The sequence below is a fragment of the Aquarana catesbeiana genome, linkage group LG01, assembly GCF_042186555.1.
Source record: "Aquarana catesbeiana isolate 2022-GZ linkage group LG01, ASM4218655v1, whole genome shotgun sequence".
Classification (NCBI taxonomy): Eukaryota; Metazoa; Chordata; class Amphibia; order Anura; family Ranidae; genus Aquarana; species Aquarana catesbeiana.
Window position 1 is genome coordinate 128,453,848 of NC_133324.1, and position 24,807 is coordinate 128,478,654.

A 24,807-nucleotide genomic window follows, 5' to 3' on the forward strand; every position below is an offset into this window, starting at 1 on the left:
TTTAATTATAATCTCCATTGGCAACACTGAGCTAATAATAGTCCAGTAACATTTAATGAGGCAGAGATGATTAAAATAGGTATAGGTGAATGTTCCTTGTACCATGAAAATAAGTGATCCCCAAGGATGCCAAATGAGACACACTGACGTAGGAAGTTTGCAAACACCAAGCCTAAGTGAAAATAAACTGCTTACATATAAATGACTTTTCTTCACACCACTTGCCGAGATGTAAATCTGTTTAGACCCATGAATATGCTAACAAAAGAAGCTGCTTAAAATTGTGAAAAAAATATATAGCTTTGCTTAAAGAGGATATACATTATGCAACAGTAAACACAGTTGAAGTGATTCCAAAGGTTGAAGGTTTTACGTTAATGCATTCTTTGCATGAACGTAAAAAAAACCTTCAGTATGCAGCTTCCCACCCCTGCCCCCCTAATACTTACCTGAACCCGATCTGGATCCAGCGATGTGCAGGAGAGCAACTGCTCTCTCGGCCCTCTGCCTCCTCATTGGCTCAGACCGTCAATCAGAGCCAGTGAGGAGGGAGCAGAGCCGAGCCCTGTTCTGTGTGTCTTATGAAAACACAGAGCGGGGCTCAGGAGCAAACACACACAAGTGCCCCCATAGCAAGTGGATTGCTATAAGAGCATTCAGCAGGGGGAGGAGCCAGGACCATTTGCAGGGGGACTGGAAAAGGAGGATCAGGGCTACTCTGTAAAATCATTGCACAGAGCAGGTATGTATAACCCTGTTTGTTTTCAATTTTTTCTTTTTTTTACCTTTTTAGTATCCCTTTAAATACAGGAGGTTCCTGCACATACCTACAGCAGCTTTAAAAAGCCTGCAGCTATGGCTGAATAGCAAGGCAATGCTCCAACAATTTCTTGTGGTGCCCAAGCTTGCCTGTCCCTTCCTACCTCTGACACGCTCCTATTGGCCAGTGATGCAGCTCAATATAGTGATTGACCAGTAAGCATAAGGGGGACCAGCCTTAACAGAAATCTCTATCGATATCCTAGAAATGTTGGGGCTTTGCCACTTTTGAAAACTTTTTTTTTTTTTTTTTTTATTGAAAGTGCTCGTACTTTAAACCTGCTGCAGTTTCTCAATTTTTTTTCTACAGACCGTCTCTGTAGAAAAAATATTTGAAAAAAAAAACATGTTTGAAAAACATTTGTCCATATTGTGGATCATTTATGTATTTGGACAAGATGGTCATTTTTTTCCCTTTTATCTTGTCTTCTCAAGGAAGAATACATTCAGTTCAGTTAAAGTGGGAGTAAACTCCCATGCATGAATTGTACCCATAGGCAAGCCTTATTATAAGCTTACCTATAGGTACTGTAAATATTTCCTAAGAGCGATTTACTGTACATGCAGCCGGTGACACCACTGGCGCATGCGCGCTGAAGGAACGGCCACCTGGACCGTTCCTTCAGAGTCCTGTGTCAAAAACGGTTCGCGCGCACATGCACGGGAGTGCCATCTTCACGGCTCTGGCCACTCACACAGCAGGAGTCCGCGAACCCGGAAGGAAGACTGGGTGTAATTGAAGCCATGTCAGAAGTGACAGCTCACCGCTTGAGGGCTTCGTTCTGAGGTGAGTTTCACAAAATGTGCTAGTATGCGATGCATGCTGGCACATTATAACTTTGCCTTACAGTTAAAAAAAAAAAAAATTGCCTGCGGTTTACTACTGTTTTAATCTTTCTTCATCAGTCCTCCACACACGTTATTTATTTAATTGTCTCTGAATCCTTTACAGTTCTACAATATACTTTTTGTGAGCTTAGTGACAAAACCCAGGCTGCGTAATCAAGAGTGAGGTTTTACTCCTGTTAACCCAATGCACAGTGTGAATGAGCCCAAAGAGTGCCTGTAGACGGCAGGTGACCATTTTCTAATCTGATCATTTTTGCCTGGATCAGACGCACTATTGTTTTTTTGGGCTACCTACAGTATAGACACAGTAGGCCAAGCCTTCTCTGGGAAACTTGTGACTGGACAAATCAAGAAATCCTTGTTCAATATTTTCCACCTGGTAAGCAAACACAGGAGGTGTCTGTAGCTCACGTACTCTTATCTCTCTATAGGTGAAATAAAATTGTCTAGGTTGCCATAGCTTATCTTACGGAAAATGCTAGTTGCTTGGCTGTCTCAGACCAGCATACATTTTAGTAAGAAAGTAATAGTGAAGTAAGATGTGAACCCTTGTTCTAGATCAGTGACTGAGAAAGTAACCCATCTAGAGAACAGCATTTTCAGAGGGATAAGTCAGCGAGGGAAGTCTCTGTACTTTCTCAGAACAAGTTTACCCTTAAACATGGAAGATCTCTTGAGATGACTGACAATTTGTGTTTAGGGATCCAGTCGCAGACATAGGGGTCTGAAAGCAATCATAATATGCCTACATGTCCCACTGCCCTGTAGCTGCTGTGATCAGCTTTACATTATTACTGGTTCTAATTTATTGCAACAAAGAAGTCCAGTTTGACCCATATTATAGTTAATTAATGGGTTGGTAATATATACATGGTATATATTATACAGTTGTGCTCATAAGTTTACATACCCTGGAAGAATTTATGATTTCTTGGCCATTTTTCAGAGAATATTAATGATAACACAAAAACATTTCTTTCACTCATGGTTAGTGTTTGGCTGAAGCCATTTATTATCAATCAACTGTGTTTACTCTTCTTAAATCATAATGGCAACAGAAACTACCCATATAACCCTGATCAAAAGTTTACATACCCTGTTGATTTTGGCCTGATAAAATGCACACAAGTTGAAACAAAGGGGTTTGAATGGCTGTTAAAGGTAACCATCCTCACCTGTGATCTGTTTGCTTGGAATTAATGTGTATGTATAAAAGGTCAATGAGTTTCTGGACTCCTGACAGACCCTTGCATCTTTCATCCATGCTGCACTGATGTTTCTGGACTCTGAGTCATGGGGAAAGCAAAAGAATTGTCAAAGGATCTGCGGGAAAAGATAGTTGAACTGTATAAAACAGGAAAGGGATATAAAAAGATATCCAAGAAATCAGCCAATCAGCAATGTTCAAACTCTAGTCAAGAAGTGGAAAATGAGCGGTTCTGTTGGAAACCACGGTCAGGTAGACAATCAGATTTTTCAGCCACAACTGCCAGGAAAAAGTTTGGGATGCAAAGAAAAACCCACAAATAACTTCAGGTGAAATACAAGACCCTCTGAAAACATGTGGTGTGGCTGTTTCAAGATGCACAATAAGGGGGCACTTGAAAGATGGGCTGCATGGTCGAGTCACCAGAAGAAAGCCATTACTATGCCAATGCCACAAAGTATCCCGCTTACAATATGCCAAACAGCACATTGTCAAGCCTCAAACCCTCTGGCACACAGTCATTTGGAGTGATGAGACCAAAATCGAGCTTTTTGGCCACAACCATAAATGCTACATTTGGAGAGGAGTCAACATGGTCCATGATGAAAGGTACGGAGGTGGATCGCTGATGTTTTGGGGATGTGTGAGCTACAAAGGCACATGAAATTTGGTCAAAATTGTTAGCAAGATGAATGTAGTATGTTTTAAAAAAAATACTGGAGGAACATTGGCTTTCATCAACCAGGAAGCTGCGCATGGGACGTACTTGGACATTCCAACATGACAATGATTCAAAACATAAGGCCAAGTCGACCTGTCATTGGCTACAGCAGAATAAAGTGAAGGTTCTGGAGTGGCCATCTCAGTCTTCTGACCTCAATATCATTGAGCCACTCTGGGGAGATCTCAAACGTGCAGTTCATGCAAGACAGCCCAAGAATTTACAGGAACTGGAGGCTTTTTGCCAAGAGGAATAAGCAGCTTTATCAGCAAAGAGCCTCATCCACAAATACCACAAAAGACTTCAAGCTGTCATTGATATTAAAGGGGGCAATACACGGTATTAAGAACTGGGGTATGTAAACTTTTGATCAGGGTTATTTGGGTAGTTTATGTTGCCCTTATTAAAAAGAGTAAACACATTTGATTGATAATAAATGGCTTCAGCCAAACACTAACCATGAGTGAAAGAAAAGTTTTTGTGTTATCATTCATATTTTCAGAAAAATGGCCAAGAAATCATAAATTCTGCCAGGGTATGTAAACTTATGAGCACAACTGTGTGTGTGTGTGTGTGTGTGTGTGTGTGTGTGTGTATGTGTATATGTATACATGTGCAGCCCATCTTCTATATTGTGATGCACTGGCGGGCAGGGTTGTTGATGGTGTATGTGTTGCCTAGGTTTCTCACACAGGTCTGTGTCCTGAGCTCAGAGGCTTTGTAGCCACTCTGAGTGGGTTAAAGTCTCCATTCCTAGGTCTACTTCCTACCTGGTAGCCAGAGATTATTAGTCTTAACTGTCCATAGGCCTTTATGTATGCAAGCGGATTAATGATCAGGGCTTTCTGGCTTGCACTACATGCTGTGGAAGCCTGCTGATTGGTGAAGGCCACGTGTACAGAACACAGAAAAGGTTCAAGTTCTGCCTGTTTGTTTTGGGGAACCCTGTTAGCCAGGAGCTGAGTTTAGTTATTGGCTTGGACATGCAGATGTTTTGTTTAATTTATGCTTTTGGACTTGATGTAAAAAGCCCTCCTGCACTGAAACTGTGTTTGTTGCCTTGCTGAATAAAGGTGCAGGATAAACCAAATTCAAGTTCAGGGCATTTCTGCAGATCACGAATTGCGTGGTGAATCCCATATTGTTGTATATGTGTATATGTGTGTATATATGTATGTGTGTATGTATATATGTATGTGTATGTATATATATATATATATATATATATATATATATATATATATATATATATATACATACATACATACATACATACATACATACATACATACATACATACATACATACACACACTATATTACCAAAAGTATTAGGATGCCCGCCTTTACACGCACATGAACTTTTAATGGCATCCCAGTCTTAGTGGGGTGTAGGGAGTACTTGAGTGATTTTGGGGTGAAGGAACTTGACTGGCCTGCACAGAGTCCTGATCTCAGCCCAATGGAACACCTTAGGGATGAATTAAAGCAGAGACTGCGAGCCAGGCCTTCTCATCCAACATCAGTGCCTGACCTCACAAATGCGCTTCTGGAAGAATGGTCAAACATTCCCATAGACACACTTCTAAGCCTTGCGGACAGCCTTCCCAGAAGAGTTGAAGCTGTTATAGCTGCAATGGGTGGGTCAACTCAATATTGAACCCTACGGACTAAGACTGGGATGCTATTAAAGTTCATGTGCGTGTAAAGGCAGGTGTCCTAATATTTTTGTGTGTGTGTATTTTTTTATTTTGCATGTAACTGTTTGTAATCTCACTGCATGTGGTCTTATGCTTTGGTATACTTTGTGCTTTCTTTTTGAAGTATATCAATTATTTATTTATCTCTTCTTTCCAGAGAGCAACCCATCTTTAGCACCAAAGCCCATGTCTTCCAGATTGATCCAAACACAAAGAAGAACTGGGTTCCTACCAGCAAACATGCAGTTACTGTGTCCTATTTTTATGATAGCACAAGGAATGTCTACAGGATAATTAGTCTGGATGGGTCGAAGGTAAGGTAGTCTGCCATAAGTATTGTAGGCTTTGGTAAACTGTGGCTCAGCCATGGTATTATATGCTGTAATAGGTTGTGGCGTCATCTGATATTGTCAAGTGCAGCCAAAATATGTACCCGTATTTATTACAGACCCTAGAATTGGAATGCCACAGCCCATGTCTGGGTCATTACATTTCCTAATCACTTAATCAGCTGTCTAAAGTTATCTTACTTTTGTGTTCCGATGAATGTCTGACCATAAGGAAAAACATGAAACTGTATTGGTCAGTTTGTATTTTAAAACTACTTGGAGAACACTCAATAAGGTGAAGTTAGGGGGAGAGTAGATTGAATTACCCCTTTGACTTTGTATTTCTGAAAATTCTAATAGAGATACGCCTTGTAATTTGTCTATCTAGTATCTCCAAGAAAAAATTTTCCCAATTACTTTTACCGAGAGCCATCCTGGGGACTATCACTATTGTGTTGCTGTATATTGCCTATAGCCAATGAATGTAACTGAACGTTACCATCTTAGTTAACAAGAGCTATCCAAAAGCAGCAAAGGATTTAACTTACCTGCTGCCATCTTTAACAGAAGTCTACATTTTTGGGTGGAATTACAATTTGAATCATCCTAAATAACAGGCTTATTTAAATAAGTAAAGTGCTATACGACTCATAAATGAGTCTTCTTACTGTGGCATTTTCTTCAGATCTGTCATATCTATACAGATAATTGTAAAAGTATTGACAGCATTAAGTTCTGACAACATAACTTTGAAGTCCTGACACCATCACATTTATTTTCCTTAAGAAAACTGCTATTTTGATGATGCTGCGCATCAGCTTCAGGGCTGACTCATTTATATATATATATTTATATACGCCATTCCATTGAGGCTTTTTTGCTACTGCCAGCTATTTTATTATAACATCCACAATGATGGAGAGGTACATCACATACCAGACACATTTTATATAAATATGTTCATTTCGGATGTACAGCAGTTTAATTAACTTTGGCTGTAAGCTATATTTGTGGATCTGGAGCCGTATCAGCAAAAAACAAGATTTTTCATGTTTCTGATGACTTTAAGTATTTTTCCAGATTATTCTGCATCTGGCTGTGATTGAAATGTGCTGATTGATCTATAGGCTGCATACTTTTATAGTGTTGGTGAATTGTATAAGGAATAAATGATGTAGGAGTAGAAGATTGTATATAGGTAGTGTCTTGGCATATGCCAAACGCTCCATGTTATACAATATCTTCTCTTGCTTTCTGTTTCTCCCTCTCTCTATCTTCAGCTGTCATTGGTTTAAACAAAAATCCCCTTTCTTATTCAGTTTTAAAATATTTTGTTGCATTTTAAAGAGAACAAAAGTTTGTTGTAAAAGTATGCTTATATTATAGGCGTTTTTATCTTTTTGGTTTGAATGGGATAAATACAAAGAATGCTTCCACGATTTTATACATTTGTGTTTCCTTCTCCATGTCAACTGCTTTTTTTTTGATCTTCTAAAAAAAAAAGTGTCTGAAATGCCAGCCTTTCAGATCTCCACCATTTGTAGGAAGCTAATCATTCGGTGTCCATTGTAAACCAAGAATTAAAGTTCCTATAATTCAGCTGAAGATCTAAAGATCTCTGTCCGGGTTTGAGGACCCTTCATTATCGCCTGGACTTCAAAACCAATATCTGCAAGATGTGTTCCACTTTCATTTAAGCCTGAAGAGTAAGGCGGCCACTGTGGATTTATGACTTCATTGCGAATCCTACTCATCGCAAATGCAAAGCGAGGTTCTGCAATATGGACCCTAAAACCAAAAAAAAGAATTGTGGTTCAAAATGGTTAAAGAGCATCGCCAGTAAAAAAAAACTCACCACCAGTAATAAGCAAACAGAAAAAAAAAAAATCACAAAACATTTAAAAGATTGATGTCCTGCCTCAGAAAAGAAAAACGATTTAAGCTGGATGACTCATAAAAGACACTTTTTTAAAAAAGGGTATTTTATTCTATACATTTTATTCCATCTTCTGGACCACCCTTTTGGCATTGTCTCTGTCACCAAAGAGATCTGATAGACCCATAGGTTAAGGGAGTAGCTAAAAAGAAAGTATTCCCACAGGATAGTTGGATATATAGTTTGTGCAATACTAAACCAGCACCTGTATGGTACCGTAGTCATTATACATAAGTGTTTGACATATTAGGATGCAACATTTTATCACTTTTTACGATTACAAGTTTAGTACCTACGCATGCAGTAACTTCTGCTTTATTTCAATGTGCTGAGGTGTTCTAAAATACAGGGTATTTGGTTATACCTGCCCTCTCATGCACCTCTTTTTTGCCTGATAAATGTGATGGATACCCCTCTGGCCAATAGTGAGGTACAGCAGTGGTTCTCAACCTCAGTCCTCAAGTACCCCCAACAGGCCATGTTTGCAGGTTTTCCTTTATCTTACACAGGTGCTTTAAAGTCAATGGCTTGGTAATTTGGACAGCCATTTTATCTAAGAGGAATTTCCAAAACATGGCCTGTTGGGGGTACTTGAGGACTGAGGTTGAGAACCACTGATGTACAGGACAAAAAAGGGCCAAATCAGAGTCCAACTTTCAAAGGTTATTATTTGTATAGGTAAACTCTTGGGAGTCTTAGAAAAAGTTTGGAACTGCATGTATTATATCTTTATTAGCACATATTACCTTTCCATTTCCTATGCTTGAGCCTTACAAAGTCTTCTGGGATTGAGAAATAGCACGTTTCTGGTGATCGCTAACACTTGCTTCCGTTCCCACTTGATAATGCCCAGGCCTGCTGATAGGCCCTTCAGGCATTGTATTCTGGGATAAGGGCAGTGGCATAGCATGTTTTCATTATTTTAGAAGTGCAGAAACAGTTTATATGCTCAGCATAACATTTAAGTGGTGAATGTAAGGCCCCTGACCCTGTTTCATCATTTTTCCCTTCACACATTTGCAGAGATCTTATTTTATTCAGTGTTATCCAGACCAGTGGTTCTCATACTATTATGCCCGTACACACGATCGGACTTTCCAACAACAAAACCATGGAATTTTGTTCGAAGGTTGTTGGCTCCAACTTGTCTTGCATACACACAGTCACACAAGTGTTGGCCCACTATTACGAACGTTGTGACGTACAAGACGTACGCTGAGCCGAGAAAAAGGAAGTTCAATAGCCAGTGCGGCTCCTTCTGCTTGAGTCCGAGCATGCGTGAACTTTTGTGTGTCGGACTTGTGTACACACGATCGGAAATTCCAACAACAAAGTTATGTTGGCGGAAAATTTGAGAACCTGCTAGCCAACATTTGTTGGCGGAAAGTTCAACAACAAATGTTCGATGGAGCATACACACGGTCGGACTTTCAGCCAACAAGCTCACATCCAACATTTGTTGTCGGAAAATCTGATCGTGTGTACGGGGCATAAGGCTGTCTACACCTAAGCCTGGTATCCAAGGCAGAGATGCCCCAAATCCTTTTAGTTTCAAAGCTGCCCATAGTTTCTTTTTATCACTTGATTGAGATTAAAGTACACATTTCTATGGAATGTGTATCATTTAGATTTTGTCTACCTCTTGCATTATTTGATTTTACTGATAACCTATAAGGAAGGTGAGACCCAGGTGTCACCTGAGACAGGTAATTGAGGCCCAGGGATCATCTGACAAGCATTCGAAGGCTTTATAAAAGACATTTTTATAGTCACTACTTAAGACAAAGGAAGACTAATTGCTTACATAAACTGACATTGGTGTACATGGATAAATCAGATAATCTACAGAGCCAGCATACATAAATAGCATCATGATTTATGAATAACACATTTTAGTCATCTTCAGAGCAGGAGATATTTCATATCAATGGGGTATAATGAAGGGGAGCAACAATTTTTTGACACACAGCTGACTTCCTTTTCCATAATCCCAGAAAATGTATTTTACCTTTAGTTTAATATTATTGCCACTTTCTATCATCTGTAGCCTATGGAGAACAATGTACACATTAAGGGACATGCAGTAGAGGTCAAATATCTGTTTGTCCTTTTCCTTTTTTGTTTTTGTTTCTATGTTTTTATTTCATTTTTATTTTATTTATTGTATATTTTTTATTATTATTATTGTTATTAATAGTATTAGAACTGTACACAGTATATTGTCCGACCTAATTTTTTGTAAGGGTAGGAAGGGCCACTCTACACCCTCGTCTCAACATCTTGAATGCCCCACCGTGTGACCCTGATGCTGGTGATTTGCTGAGGGAGGAAAGATGGAGGTCATTTGACTAGGGCTGAAACGATTAATCGATATTATCGATAATAATCGATAATGAAAATCGTTGTCAACGATTTTCATTATCGATTAGTTGGTCCGCACCTTCCTTCTGTCTGTCCGTCCGTTTTAAATCCTCCCTCCCTGTGTCCTCGGCGCCGCCATTTGTGACCAGGCACGTCTGCGCCGCCGCACGTCCACGGCGCGCCTCTCCTCCTCCTTGCTGACGTCACCCCCCTGATCTTCTCAGCCCCGCCCGCTGCCTCGAGGGAACAGAGAAAAAATCCTCCCTCCTGTGTCCTCGGCGCCGCCGTTTGTGACCAGGCACGTCTGCGGCGCACCTCTCCCCCTCCTCCTCTTTGCAGACGTCATCCCCACTGATCTCAGCCCTGCCCGCTGCCTCGAGGGAACAGAGGCGAGGGCAAGAAGCGAGGAGAGCCGAGCTGCTCATTCATAGTGAAAGGTAGCAGCTAATAACACAGTAAAAACAGCACATTTTTATGACCGGGCACCATCCTAACAGTATTACTGGGGAGGGAGGGGGGGGGAATGCCCCATCATTGGTGTTCCTGGGAGGGAGGGGAATAGACATAGTGCCCCATTGGTGTTCCTGGGAGGGGGGGAATAGTGCCCCATTGGTGTTCCTGGGAGGGGGGGAATAGTGCCCCATTGGTGTTCCTGGGGGGGGGGGAATAGTGCCCCATTGGTGTTCCTGGGAGGGGGGGGAATAGTGCCCCATTGGTGTTCCTGGGGGGGGGAATAGTGCCCCATTGGTGTTCCTGGGAGGGGGGGGATAATTCCCCATCATTGGTGTTCCGGGGGGTGGCTGCCTGGAGTAGTAGTTCCCCATCATTGGTTTTCCTGGGTGGGAGGAGAATAGACATAGTGCCCCATTGGTGTTCCTGGGAGGGGGGGTAGTGCCCCATTGGTGTTCCTGGGAGGGGGGGGGAATAGTGCCCCATTGGTGTTCCTGGGAGGGGTGGGGGGATAGTGCCCCATCATTGGTGTTCCTGGGAGGAATAGTGCCCCGTCATTGGTGTCCCCGGGAGGAATAGCGCCCCGTCATTGGTGACCCCGGGAGGAATAGCGCCCCGTCATTGGTGACCCCGGGAGGAATAGCGCCCCATCATTGGTGACCCCGGGAGGAATAGCGCCCCGTCATTGGTGACCCCGGGAGGAATAGCGCCCCGTCATTGGTGACCCCGGGAGGAATAGCACCCCGTCATTGGTGACCCCGGGAGGAATAGCACCCCGTCATTGGTGTCCCCGGGAGGAATAGCGCCCCGTCATTGGTGTCCCCGGGAGGAATAGAAAAAAATGGCACATTACGATTTTTTTTATGATTTTATCCGATTAATCGATTAATCGAAAAAATAATCGGCCGATTAATCGATTATGAAAATAATCGTTAGTTGCAGCCCTACATTTGACCCCCCTCCCTTGACAACAAATCCTGCAGGTCCACACTATTATCTCCCAGCAATGTTTACTTACACTTGAGTTGTTCTTGAGGGGCTAGGTTAGACCCTGATACCTTCACGTTTGTTTGTTCGAAATGTTACAGGTGGTCACTTGTGCCTTTTACAGGTACCATTTCCTTCCATGTGGAGAAAATGCTGCCGCATATAATGGAGCTCTATATGTTTGTATATACTATATGTAACTCTAAGATTCTATATTCTTACCTATGAAGAATGTTTGTTAAACTATGTTACTTTTTTTGTCTACTATAAATAAAGACTATACAAAAAAAAGATATCTCAGTTTGTGGTCATCGTTCTAAAAGTTTTTTGCTTATTCAACACAAATCTGTCTTCAGATTGGAGGTCTATTTTATAGCTACCATTTTGTTTCCCCAACACTGATGTCTCCTGCTCTAATAGTAAGAAGAATCTGCCATAGAAGGGACCTCCTTTTCTAAAGACATATTATGTGTAAAGATCTGCCATTATATGTTATATATTGTACTTGGATTAATTATATATTTTTATGAATTACAGGCAATAATTAATAGCACCATCAGTCCCAACATGACATTCACTAAAACATCCCAGAAGTTTGGCCAGTGGGCAGACAGCAGGGCAAATACAGTGTATGGCCTGGGCTTCTCCTCTGAGCATCAGCTCACAAAAGTGAGTAAACTGTTCTAGTACTTTGTGCGGTTGAATGTAATTGTAATAATGGCTGATATGAAAGAAATCTATTTAATAAAGTTGTTGAAAAGAGAGTGCTGGTTTATATTACAATCCTCAAAGTATGGTGATGAAAATAGTAAGAAACCCAATACTGTGAGGGTGGACATTATTTTGGTGTATTTTGGAATTGTCAAATTAAGCGCCTACTTTTTTGTATCCTTCCATATTGTTGATTTGTTACCATAATGGAAAAAATAGGTTGTGTGGAAAAGATAAGTTTGGCTTCTTCATCTATCCATGTCTCCATGCTTCATTTTGTTGGGAAATCCATTTGAAAAATGCCACCTAGCATTTCTAGCTTTGGTCATCTTGAATAAGGGCAGACAATTCATGTAGCATTCCCTTCCTGGAATCTATTTGACCTTGGCTTATGCATGCGGGCAGGAGATCATGTTTAGCTGAGAAAGCCCTAAAAAAGTTTACAAGTAAATATAATATACCTTTATACAGTATCTATTTACTAATGCTAGCAGCATAAAGATTAGAAATACAGTAGGTAATGTTTGAGAGAGTTTTGTTCCGCTTTTAATATCGACCTTAAAAAGTAACCAAAAACCTTCAAAATTATAAATTTACTAAACATTTTATTTTGGCAAGACTGAGTGTTTTCATAATTGTGGCTATTATTATTATTATTATAATACAGGATTTATATAGCGCCAACAGTTTACACAGTGTTTTACATCATAAGGGCAGACAGTACATTTACAATACAGTTTAATACAGGAGGAATCGGAGAGCCCTGCTTATTAGAGCTTACAATCTAAGAGAGGGGGTCAAGAGATGCAAAAGGTAATTCTTGTGAGGGACAGGCTGATGGTGAAAATAAATGTACAGTTGTTAGGTGGGGGTAGGATAGGCTTCTCTAAAGAGATGAGTTTTCAGGGATCGTCTGAAAGTGGACAGAGTAGGAAATAGGACAAATTGGGGTAGGGAGTTCCAGAGAATGGGAGAGGCTCTGGAGAAATCCTGGAGGTGAGCATGGGGTGGATATGTATAGTAAAGCAGCGCTAATTACTTACAAACATAACCAAAAATAAAGTGCTAGTGGGCAAAAATACCAATAATTCTTCCCAAAGTGTATCTCATCAAAAAACATTCATATAAATATGTACAATAGAAATGATCCAATAATAAAGTTCATCACATCATAATAACATTCAATTAAATAATTCAGTGAAATTAGTCCAATAATAAAGTGCATCCAAAAGAATCTAATGATTCTGAGAGATAATCAGTCTCTTATTCAGGATATAAATCAATACATTCCTTATGGATAGACCCCTATGGGTGTGGTGCATCAATAAGCGTCAAAACGATTGCTTTATCCTCCTTAGTGTGCCCAGGACAGGGAATCACTGCAGCTTTTCCTCCAATCTTCACGGCCTTTTTCCTTTTCCCCCTGCAGCTGAAAGCTCTTATGTTCATTTCCTGTAATCAGGAGACAACTGTGCTTCCTCTTCTCTGAATGCCTCCGTTGTACCCTTTTGCGTGGTGCCGCTCTGTGTAGACTACAATGTGTCGTAATGACATAGTTGGGGATGAGGTTACAAGGGAACTAGAAAGCAGGAAGTCTTGGGAGGAACTAAGAACGATTTAGCTGGTATTTTGAGACTAGGTTAGTGATGTAGCTGGGGGCAGAGTTGTGGATAGCTTTGTAAGTTGTTTGTATCTTGAATTTAATTTGTTGGGTGAGCGGAAGCAAGTGAAGGGATTGGCAGAAAGAGGTAGAAAACGCTGAGCTGTTTGTAAGGTTGAGCCTGGCAGCAACATTCACGATGGACTGAAGGGGGGGGATAGCCTATGCAAGGGTAAGCCAATGAGGAGGGAGTTGCAGTAGTCAAGGCTGGAGATGGCCTGGAAGTGAATTCAATGTTTTGTGGTGCCATTGGTTAGGAAGGGGCAGAGGTTGAGACGGCAAGCTTTGGACAGTGAATGGATGTGGGGCTGAAAGGATAGTTCAGAGTCCAAGATTACAGCTAGAATCTTGGTGTACGGGGATGGGTTGATAGTTGAGCTGCTGATTTTAACAGAGAAAGTGGGGGAGAAAATATTATGAGCTTGGTTTTGGATAGATTGAGTTTGAGGAAGTGATGTAACATCCAGGCTGATATTTCTGTTAGTAAATTAGTGATGCGTGGAGAGACTGATGGAGTGAGCTGAGGGGTAGAGAGAGAGAGATTTTGGTGTCATCACCATAGAAGTGTTGTTGAAAGCCATGGGAGGCAATCAACTGACCCAGGGAGGATGTGTAGATTGAGAATAGGAGAGGTCCAAGAACTTGGCATTTGCCAAAGCTTGATATACATTTAATTCTCAAAGGATACTATACATCAAGGTATCTGAAAGAATGGTCTATGTTGCTTATAGTAACCAGTTCTCCTTTCATGAAGAACTTTTTACTATAGGCAACAAAGCAAGATTTTTTTTCATTTGGGCCTTCCAGCGTTGAAAATTTGAAATTGTTATGTGTTAGATCTAGTCTAGTTCTTTAATACTACAATAGAAACAGGTTAGAATTTCGAATAGTTAAGGTTGGTCTATTGCTAAAAGCAGGGCCCACATCTAGCATCTCAGAACATCGATGTAAAACCAAGCTCTTCTATAATCCTATGTACTGTTATTTACAAAATAATGGCTGTTGACACTTTAATTCACAAAGACTGTAGAATAATGGAGATCTTGTATCAATAATAGCTGTTTTGGTAACTGTTAAAGGGAACTTGTTCTTTAACTATGTGACTCCTACAGCTGCCGATACTTTCCTTCCCTTCACTCTTATCAATCTGGATAAAGAGAAGAAGTTCTCTCTCTAGGGCAGACCAAACATTATACTTTTTTTTTTTTTTTTTCATTCAACCAGCGGGTTGAACGAAAAAAAAAAAAATATGCTGATTCCCCAATCATTACATTTGAGGGGATGGAGGAATCACTCCCACTGAACTATTGTTCTCATGTCTTCCTGCCTTCATAACTGATCGTTCAAGAAACACCTGACGGATGGTTGTACAGAAGTTGATAGATCAATTTACTTCTGTACAACCAAGCATGCTTAAGCTTCATAAAACTTATACAGGAGTGACAGATCTCTCCCCCATGTGACATTGCTAGATGCCTGAGCATCCAATAGCCAAGCACTAGTATGCCTTGTAGGAAGGGTTAGGGAATAATGTGCTCCCCCATATCTGGAAGTAACAGGTAGGTCACTTTGCTTGCCAGGGTGAATGCAACAGTAGAGAAGTAAAATGTAGGCAAGTATAGGCAGCTATAAAGTTCTAAACAAGGCCAAGGATGAATCCAAGGAAAAAAAAACAAGCTTAACTTACCGACCAGCCCGCAGACAACCAAGTAAACCTGTCTAACAGTATGCGTTAAAAGCAGGGGTTTAGTCTGCACACATTTGCAAATGTCAAGGCACCCTGGTATCTGTGGTATCTAACACTAATTTATAAGTGTCCCCACAGAGGAGGACCATGCATTCTGATGGATAGGTGAGAGCAGGTGGACTGAAGGGGAGCCACCCGTTCTTAAAGTGTGAGCTATAAGGGTCTGCATTAGGGCTGAAACGATTAATCGATATTATCGATAATAATCGATAATGAAAATCGTTGTCAACGATTTTCATTATCGATTAGTTGGTCCGCACCTTCCTTCTGTCTGTCCGTCCGTTTTAAATCCTCCCTCCCTGTGTCCTCGGCGCCGCCATTTGTGACCAGGCACGTCTGCGCCGCCGCACGTCCACGGCGCGCCTCTCCTCCTCCTTGCTGACGTCACCCCCCTGATCTTCTCAGCCCCGCCCGCTGCCTCGAGGGAACAGAGAAAAAATCCTCCCTCCTGTGTCCTCGGCGCCGCCGTTTGTGACCAGGCACGTCTGCGGCGCACCTCTCCCCCTCCTCCTCTTTGCAGACGTCATCCCCACTGATCTCAGCCCTGCCCGCTGCCTCGAGGGAACAGAGAGGCGAGGGCAAGAAGCGAGGAGAGCCGAGCTGCTCATTCATAGTGAAAGGTAGCAGCTAATAACACAGTAAAAACAGCACATTTTTATGACCAGGCACCATCCTAACAGTATTACTGGGGAGGGAGGGGGGGGAATGCCCCATCATTGGTGTTCCTGGGAGGGAGGGGAATAGACATAGTGCCCCATTGGTGTTCCTGGGAGGGGGGGAATAGTGCCCCATTGGTGTTCCTGGGAGGGGGGGGGGAATAGTGCCCCATTGGTGTTCCTGGGGGGGGGGGAATAGTGCCCCATTGGTGTTCCTGGGAGGGGGGGGAATAGTGCCCCATTGGTGTTCCTGGGGGGGGGGGAATAGTGCCCCATTGGTGTTCCTGGGAGGGGGGGATAATTCCCCATCATTGGTGTTCCGGGGGGTGGCTGCCTGGAGTAGTAGTTCCCCATCATTGGTTTTCCTGGGTGGGAGGAGAATAGACATAGTGCCCCATTGGTGTTCCTGGGAGGGGGGGGTAGTGCCCCATTGGTGTTCCTGGGAGGGGGGGGGAATAGTGCCCCATTGGTGTTCCTGGGAGGGGTGGGGGGATAGTGCCCCATCATTGGTGTTCCTGGGAGGAATAGTGCCCCGTCATTGGTGTCCCCGGGAGGAATAGCGCCCCGTCATTGGTGACCCCGGGAGGAATAGCGCCCCGTCATTGGTGACCCCGGGAGGAATAGCGCCCCGTCATTGGTGACCCCGGGAGGAATAGCGCCCCGTCATTGGTGACCCCGGGAGGAATAGCGCCCCGTCATTGGTGACCCCGGGAGGAATAGCGCCCCGTCATTGGTGACCCCGGGAGGAATAGCACCCCGTCATTGGTGACCCCGGGAGGAATAGCACCCCGTCATTGGTGTCTCCGGGAGGAATAGCGCCCCGTCATTGGTGTCCCCGGGAGGAATAGAAAAAAATGGCACATTACGATTTTTTTTATGATTTTATCCGATTAATCGATTAATCGAAAAAATAATCGGCCGATTAATCGATTATGAAAATAATCGTTAGTTGCAGCCCTAGTCTGCATGGTCAAAGCAAAAGTTCAATTTACAATGTATCAATACCCTTTTTGTTTGTTTTGGATAGGGTGAGGAAATGTTAGAACCCTTATACTGTTTAAAATCCAGTAATATACTGTCTCAAGCTGCTCTGTGCTGGTAGCATAATTATTAATGTGGAATGTATATTCCTTGATAAAGAACAATATTTATCAAGTTGCTATGAGTAAAGTTCCTATTTAAGTTGCCACATCATATGCAGTTAAAAAAGCTCACAATATATTTTTGTTACACATTGTCCCAAAATTTAAAATGGCTGCCCCTTTCAGAAAGGCAAACACTGTCAGAAACAACTAAGAAAAGTCTCCTGAGACGGCTTCATAAATTTTGTTGACATTCTCAAATACTTCTCATTTATCAATGTGTCTCTTGTCTCAACTTGTTTTATCCTCTATTTTTCTTCCTAGCTTGGTATGATACAATGAAAGAATGAACTGCATGGCAGACTGTATGTATCCAAGGCAAAATGAGGCTGCCTGTTCTTCAAGTTATGTTGTAGAATTAGTGTATGAATAGAATACCACACTTAGAATCAACTCTAGACCTTTTATCTGCTTAATTGATGAAGAAATAACGAAGGAGTAGCCCACACCTGGCCATGAAACAGCTTTTGATTCAATTGTCCAATTATTTTGGTCCCTTGAACCAAAAATGTTGTGTTTTTATAGATGCACAGCTTGTACTAACAGCTGCTTAGTTTTTTCCATATTGTTAGCCTTTTTTGTTTTTAAACATATGACATAGCCATCTTGCGCTGCTGTATTCTGAAAATTTGAGTGCCCGGTGTATTGTCTGAGCGATCAAATGGGTACACCATGCAACCTCTACCAACCATCAACTACTTATTGAAAACAAAACACTTTCAATATTATCCTAATCTATATGGTTGCTTCATAAGTGTTTTGCAGCCGCTAGTAATTAAAAACAGAACAAAAATATTGTAGAGAGGATATATTACCCAACCCACACTTTATCTGTCTCACAGCTTTTTCTCAGAAGTGTGAAAACTTACAGGTATTCCTGCCACTGTCTTGCTATGGTTTATCCTTGACTGTCGAAGGTGCTGAACAGCTAAGGAATGATAAAGTGCAATGTTTAGTATACAAATGGGGCTTTGCATGTAGTGGACATACCGTAGTGGATATACTGTTCAAATAAGCAATCACTTTCAGCTAGTACTGGTCTATCTTCAGCATTAGGAACAATAGGCTTTTGCCCATAGGCAGCAAAGGCAGAAAAGGCAGCCCTGTGTAGTGATTGGCCACATATTTTTCCTATCAGTTGAAGTACAGTCAACTTGTATAATATATGCTTATATTAAAATGGTTACAATATTGTAATAATATTCTAAGTTAGGTTATGACCAGTAAACTGCTTAAAGTGATTGTAAAGGCAGAAGGTTATTTATTTTAATGCATATCATGCATTAAAATAAAAAGGCCTTCTGTGTGCAGCAGCCCCCCTCAGCCCCCCTAATACTTACCTGAGGTCCTTTAAGATCCGGCGATGTTGCACAAGACACTCGGCTGGCTGGGACTCCCCTCCTCATTGGCTGAGACAACATTGCGGCGTTATTGGCTCCCACTGCTGTCAATCAAGGTCAGTCAGCCAATAAGGAGAGAAAGGGGGTGGGGCCGGGCCACAGGTCTGTGTCTGAATGGACACAGGGAGCCGTGGCTCAGCTCAGGTGCCGCTATAGCAAGCTGCTTGCTGTTGGGGCACTCAACAGGAGGGAGGGGCCAGGAGAGCTGAAAAGGGACCTGAGAAGAAGACTATCTAGGCTGCTCTGTGCAAAACCATTAAACAGGGCAGGTATTTATAGTATGTTTATTATTTTTAACTAAAAAAAGAGACTTTACAATCACTTTAGATGTATACACAGTTTGTATTTAGAGAAGCAGAAATGTGAGGCATGCTGGTAGGATAAGGAGAAAATCATGAAGTATGTGATGACTTGATTTTGGTTGATCTGTTGGCACTTACAGTACACTGACTGCTAAAAAAGGACAGCACCCAAAATGTGTGACATTGGCATAGCATACACCAAGTTTTGACCCAATAGTATACCTCTGTTATAAGTTATTGAAAGTGTAAAGTAGGTCCACAAAACATTGGTATCAGCAATCAGGAGTTTCTGGACCTTATTTCCTACAAAAAAAAGCATTGACCTAAAAAAAAAAAACAAAAAACAAAAAAAAAACATTTATACTCACCTTGGATCAGTGCTTCAGTGCTACATATGTCTGATGACTCTGCACTGAGAACAATCAAAGACTGCTGATCGCTCAGCCCTTAGCCTTCTGTGAACAGAGAGCTGTGGACTGTCAGTCTCCAGCTCTCTGCTCTGCCCCCTGCACTGGAGCACTGGGCTGTGGAGGGTGCAGGAGGGGCTGGATCAGGCTCTCAGCAAATTGCTGAGAGCCTGAGCCAGCTGTCGGTCCAGGCTTCTAGGCAGATCCCCACCATATGGTCGGGATCTTTTCAAAGCCTGACTGGCTCTGTGACGTCAGCCCGCTGTCAGCTGAATACGTAGCACAGAAGTGCAGAATGAGCTGCACTGCTGTGGTCCACGTTTAGGAGAAGTATAGCCAAAATGGCATTGGCGATACTTCTCCTTTTTTAGATACACTTTTTTGTAAGGTCTTTTATGCTACAAGAGCACAGAATGGCATTACTTTTACATATATCAAAAATGCAACAACTGCCTAATAGGTAAGCAATCACTAACCAAAGATTTATACCTGAAATTCATGGAAAACGGACAATAATATACCAACTAGAAATTGTGGTATATATATATATATATATATATATATATATATATATATATATATATAATTTTTTTTTTTTTTTTTTTAAGGACAACTTTGTAGTTGCCAGTATTGGTAACTAACAAGGCTTTCACTTTCTACCTGGAATTCAGTGTTTACAATTTACTTGGTATGTGTGTGATGGTCCTCCCCTATGAACTCTGTTAAGCCACATTGCATAAATATTGAGGAAGCAGGTTCAGAGTGCAGATCTACAAGCATCAAGAGTCCTCACCTGCTGGTCTTTCTGGACTACGGTTGACCCTAATCACATGGGTAATATCCACTATGGGCCCATTTCCTCATGAAAGCCTTCCTAACCACTTCTACCTCCTCCTTTTCTTTTGTAGATGTAAAATAAACCTCACAACAAGCCTGGATCCAACTATAAAATATTATGTGGCAGCTTTGAATATATAACTGAACATGACATAAGTTAACAGGGTTACATAGCCAGACTGTGCTATGAGACACAATAACATCTATTTAAAATTGAGAAATTTTGTCTGAATGGTGTGGATATTGCTGGACTTTAACTTGCTTAAGGAAAAAATTTACATTTTAACTGAAATAATTTTACGCAGCCAGTGGCTTTCAGCCATTCAACTCTGTATGGACACAGAGGACATTTCTTGATATTTATGAGAAAAAAACCTAAGACAAGATAGAAAACAGAAGAATAATACATGTTATACATCCCTAGTGGCTGCAAACCTGAACAATAGATTATCAAGCTGCCTTTTTAGGGCACAAGTAAAGATTATGAAACCGGGAAATAATTTTAGCCTTTTTTTGTTGTTGTTTTTCCTTATCTAGAGACTTCTCTTCCAATAGTTTCTTAAAGTGGCATGAACACAACTTTCCTAAAAGGGCAAAGGACATTACATACAATGCAATAAAGCATACACTATATTGTCAAAAGTTTTGGGACACCTACCTTTACACGCACATGAACTTTAATGTCATCCCAGTCTTATGCCCCGTACACACGGTCGGAATTTGTTCGGACATTCCGACAACAAAATCCTCGGATTTTTTCCGACGGATGTTGGCTCAAACTTGTCTTGCATACACACGGTCACACAAAGTTGTCGGAAAATCCGATCGTTCTAAACGCGGTGACGTAAAACACGTACGTCGGGACTATAAACGGGGCAGTGGCCAATAGCTTTCATCTCTTTATTTATTCTGAGCATGCGTGGCACTTTGTCCGTCGGATTTGTGTACACACGATCGGAATTTCCGACAACGGATTTTGTTGTTGGAAAATTTTATCTCCTGCTCTCCAACTTTGTGTGTCGGAAAATCCGATGGAAAATGTCCGATGGAGCCCACACACGGTCGGAATTTCCGACAACACGCTCCGATCGGACATTTTCCATCGGAAAATCCGACCGTGTGTACGGGGCATTAGTCTGTAGGGTTCAATATTGAGGTGGCCCACCCTTTGCAGCTTTAACAGCTTGAACTCTTCTGGGAAGACTGTTCATCCATCCCAAACTCGCTCATCCTGTCTTTATGAACCTTGCTTTGTGCACTGGTCCAAATCATTTGGTGGAGGGGGATTATGGTTTGGGGTTGTTTTTCAGGGGTTGGGCTTGACCCCTTGGTTCCAGTAAAGGAAACTCTTAAGGCGTCAGCATACCAAGACCTTCTGGATAATTTCATGCTCCCAACTTTGTGGGAACTGTTTAGTGATGGCCCCCTCCTGCTCCAACATGACTGCGCACCAGTGCACAAAGCAAGGTCCATAAAGACAGGGATAAGCTTGACTGGTCTGCACAGAGTCCTGACCTCAACCTGATAGAACACCCTTGGGATGAATTCGAGCGGAGACTGTGAGCCAGGCCTTCTCGTCCAACATCAGTGCCGGACCTCACAAATGCACTTCTGGAAGAATGGTCAAACATTCCCATAGACACACACTCCTAAACCTTGTGGACAGCCTTACCAGAAGACCTGGAGTTGTTATAGCTGCAAAGGGTGGGCCAACTCAATATTGAACCCTACGGACTTATGCCCTGTACACATGGTCGGATTTTCCGATGGAAAATGTGTGATAGGACCTTGTTGTAGGAAATTCCGACCGTGTGTAGGCCCCATCACACATTTTCCATCGGATTTTCCGACACACAAAGTTTGAGAGCAGGCTATAAAATTTTCCGACAACAAAATCCGATCATGTGTACACAAATCCGACGCACAAAGTGCCACGCATGCTCAGAATAAATAAAGAGATGAAAGCTATTGGCTACTGCCCCGTTTATAGTCCCGACGTACGTGTTTTACGTCACCGCGTTCAGAATGATCGGATTTTCCGACAACTTTGTGTGACCGTGTGTATCAAGACAAGTTTGAGCCAACATCCGTCGGAAAAAAATCCTAGGATTTTGTTGTCGGAATGTCCGATCAATGTCCGACCGTGTGTACGGGGCATAAGACTGGGATGTCATTAAATTTCATGTGCGTGTAAAGGCAGGTGTCCCAATACTTTTGAAAATATAGTATATATACAGCACATAATTAATTTTGTCCATGCTGTGGCGATGTAATAATTCCCTTCTGCTTCTGCACAATTACTTGTTGGATATTCACTGTATATTCTTTCTTAATGCAGTTTGCAGAAAAATTTCAGGAATTTAAAGAAGCTGCTCGATTAGCAAAGGAGAAATCCCAAGAAAAAATGGAACTTACTAGTACGCCTTCACAGGTAATGCATTGGAACCTCTTTTTGTCTTTTTTTTTTTTTTTGCAGGCGTAATAGCTGTATTATAAAATACAACATATATGTTATATCAAATAATTAATAAAACCAATGTGCCGCGCTATACTCTGAAATAAAATACTTCCTGTGAATTTGTGCAAAAATACATATCAATGCTCAATATTAACTGAACAAGTGTATAGAGCAATATGATTCTGGTCCATACATACATAAAGTGCTAATGTGCTAACAACATATGCAATACATATAATTACACATTTACAAACCTAATTAATAATATGTTCTATTCCATATGTGCACTAAAGTGCTCAATAATATAAGTCCATCAATCGATATCCTTAAGAATTTTCAGTTGAAATTGATCCTTGTGATGGTGCTCCAAACTTATCCAAAGTGCCAACACTCTTGTGCCCCCCCCCCCCCTCTTATGTGATTATCCTCACCTCGGGGCGTGTGACCGCACAGTTAAAGGGGTTGTAAACCCTCATGTTTTTTCACCTTAATGCATCCTATGTAAACAAAGCATTTCCCCGTTCTGCCTAGTGACAGGACAAAGATCACTGCTCCTTGTCATCGGGAGCAGTGATCGTAGTCATGTGAGTGGTAGCTCATCCGCCCCCCACAATTAGAATCACTCCCTAGGACACACTTAACCCCTTCATCGCCCCCTAGTGGTTAACCCCTTTCCTGCCAGTGTCATTTACACAGTAATCAGTGCATTTTTATAGCACTGATCGCTGCATAAGTGACAATGGTCCCAAAATAATGTCAAAAATGTCCAATGTGTCCGCCATAATGTCACAGTCCCGATAAAAATCGCAGATCGCTGCCATTAATAATAAAAAATGAATAATAAAAATGCCATAAAACTATCCCCTATTTTGTAACTTTTGCGCAAACCAATCAATATACGCTTATTGCGATTTTTTTTTTTTTTTTTTTAACCAAAAAATATGTAGAAGATATACACATCAGCCTAAACTGAGGAACAAAATAGTTTTTTTATATATTTTATATTTTGGGGGATATTTATTATAGCAAAAAGTAAAAAATATTACGTTTTTTTTTTTTTTCAAAATTGTCGCTCTTCTTTTGTTTATAGCGCAAAAATTAAAAAACGCAGAGGTGATCAAATACCACCAAAAGAAAGCTCTATTTGTGGGGAAAAAAAGACGTCAATTTTGTTTGGGTGCAACGTCACACGGCCACGCAATTGTCAGTTAAAGCGACGCAGTGCCGAATCGCAAAAAGTGCTCTGGTCAGGAAGGGGGTAAAATCTTCCGGGGCTGAAGCGGTTAAAATCACCTTACGTTTGGTCAAACAGCCCTGGGCTCTGTATGGACTTTTGAGGTTCCTGAACCATTCTATGGGTATATCCTCAGTGCATAAATAAAAGACAAGCTACATGATGCTTTATCATTTTAAAAACCACATTAATATAAAATATTCAATCAGGGTACTCGCACATCGAAGGTGCTTATAGCGCACCACTCTGTATCAAACAGATCTGTATATAACCCGAATGAGTCCGTTCGTTTATCCGCAGGTGCTCGTCCTAGGAGAGCTGCTACTGCCTACACCATCCTGTTTAGCACATATATATGGGAATGTGAACAGTACCAGCAGCTGAAAAATTATTGCACATATATAAAAATCTGAAGTGATTATTTCCGGTAGCTCGCAAGATCTTTTATCCATTTTTTGATATGTTGCATCAAATGCAGGTAAACAAAGACGGCAGCATGAAAGTCAACTCGGTATTTGGTTAGCACCTGTCTGTTTTACACCATTTGACCAGATGTTATTTAGTTAATGCTACATTTGGACAGGGTACCACCAAACAGTGGTGGGTGCAGAATTCGAGGGCTAGAAATCTGTCTCTACTAAGGGGAGGGGGGCTTTGACTTTTGGTTAAAGTGGACAGCAGTGCAAATCAGCATGATTTGCTTTACAAACCAGAAAAAAAACTGAAATGAAAGTGAAAGAGGACTCCAAGGATTTGAAAGAGTACCCATGATCCATGTCTTAAGACAGGGAATGGTCTTACCGTCATTTGTGAGTGTTTTTCTGTAGCTCAGCATTTGATTACTAACCCTGAGACTTCTTTCTTGTCCTCTCTCCAGTCTAGTTCATTTGACAGA

At 41.5% G+C, this 24,807-nt stretch overlaps 1 protein-coding gene across 3 annotated transcripts in view; it reads left to right on the forward strand.

The window, feature by feature from the left end:
- HOMER1 (homer scaffold protein 1) overlaps nucleotides 1-24,807 on the forward strand; it is a 164,073-nt gene that overhangs the window by 29,684 nt on the left and 109,582 nt on the right. For all 3 annotated transcript variants that reach the window (XM_073623798.1, XM_073623784.1, XM_073623791.1), the window contains 3 exons: nucleotides 5,453-5,609; nucleotides 11,896-12,027; nucleotides 22,559-22,651. In XM_073623798.1, the coding sequence (XP_073479899.1) occupies nucleotides 5,453-5,609; nucleotides 11,896-12,027; nucleotides 22,559-22,651 (382 nt within the window). The remainder of the gene's footprint in view (nucleotides 1-5,452; nucleotides 5,610-11,895; nucleotides 12,028-22,558; nucleotides 22,652-24,807) is intronic.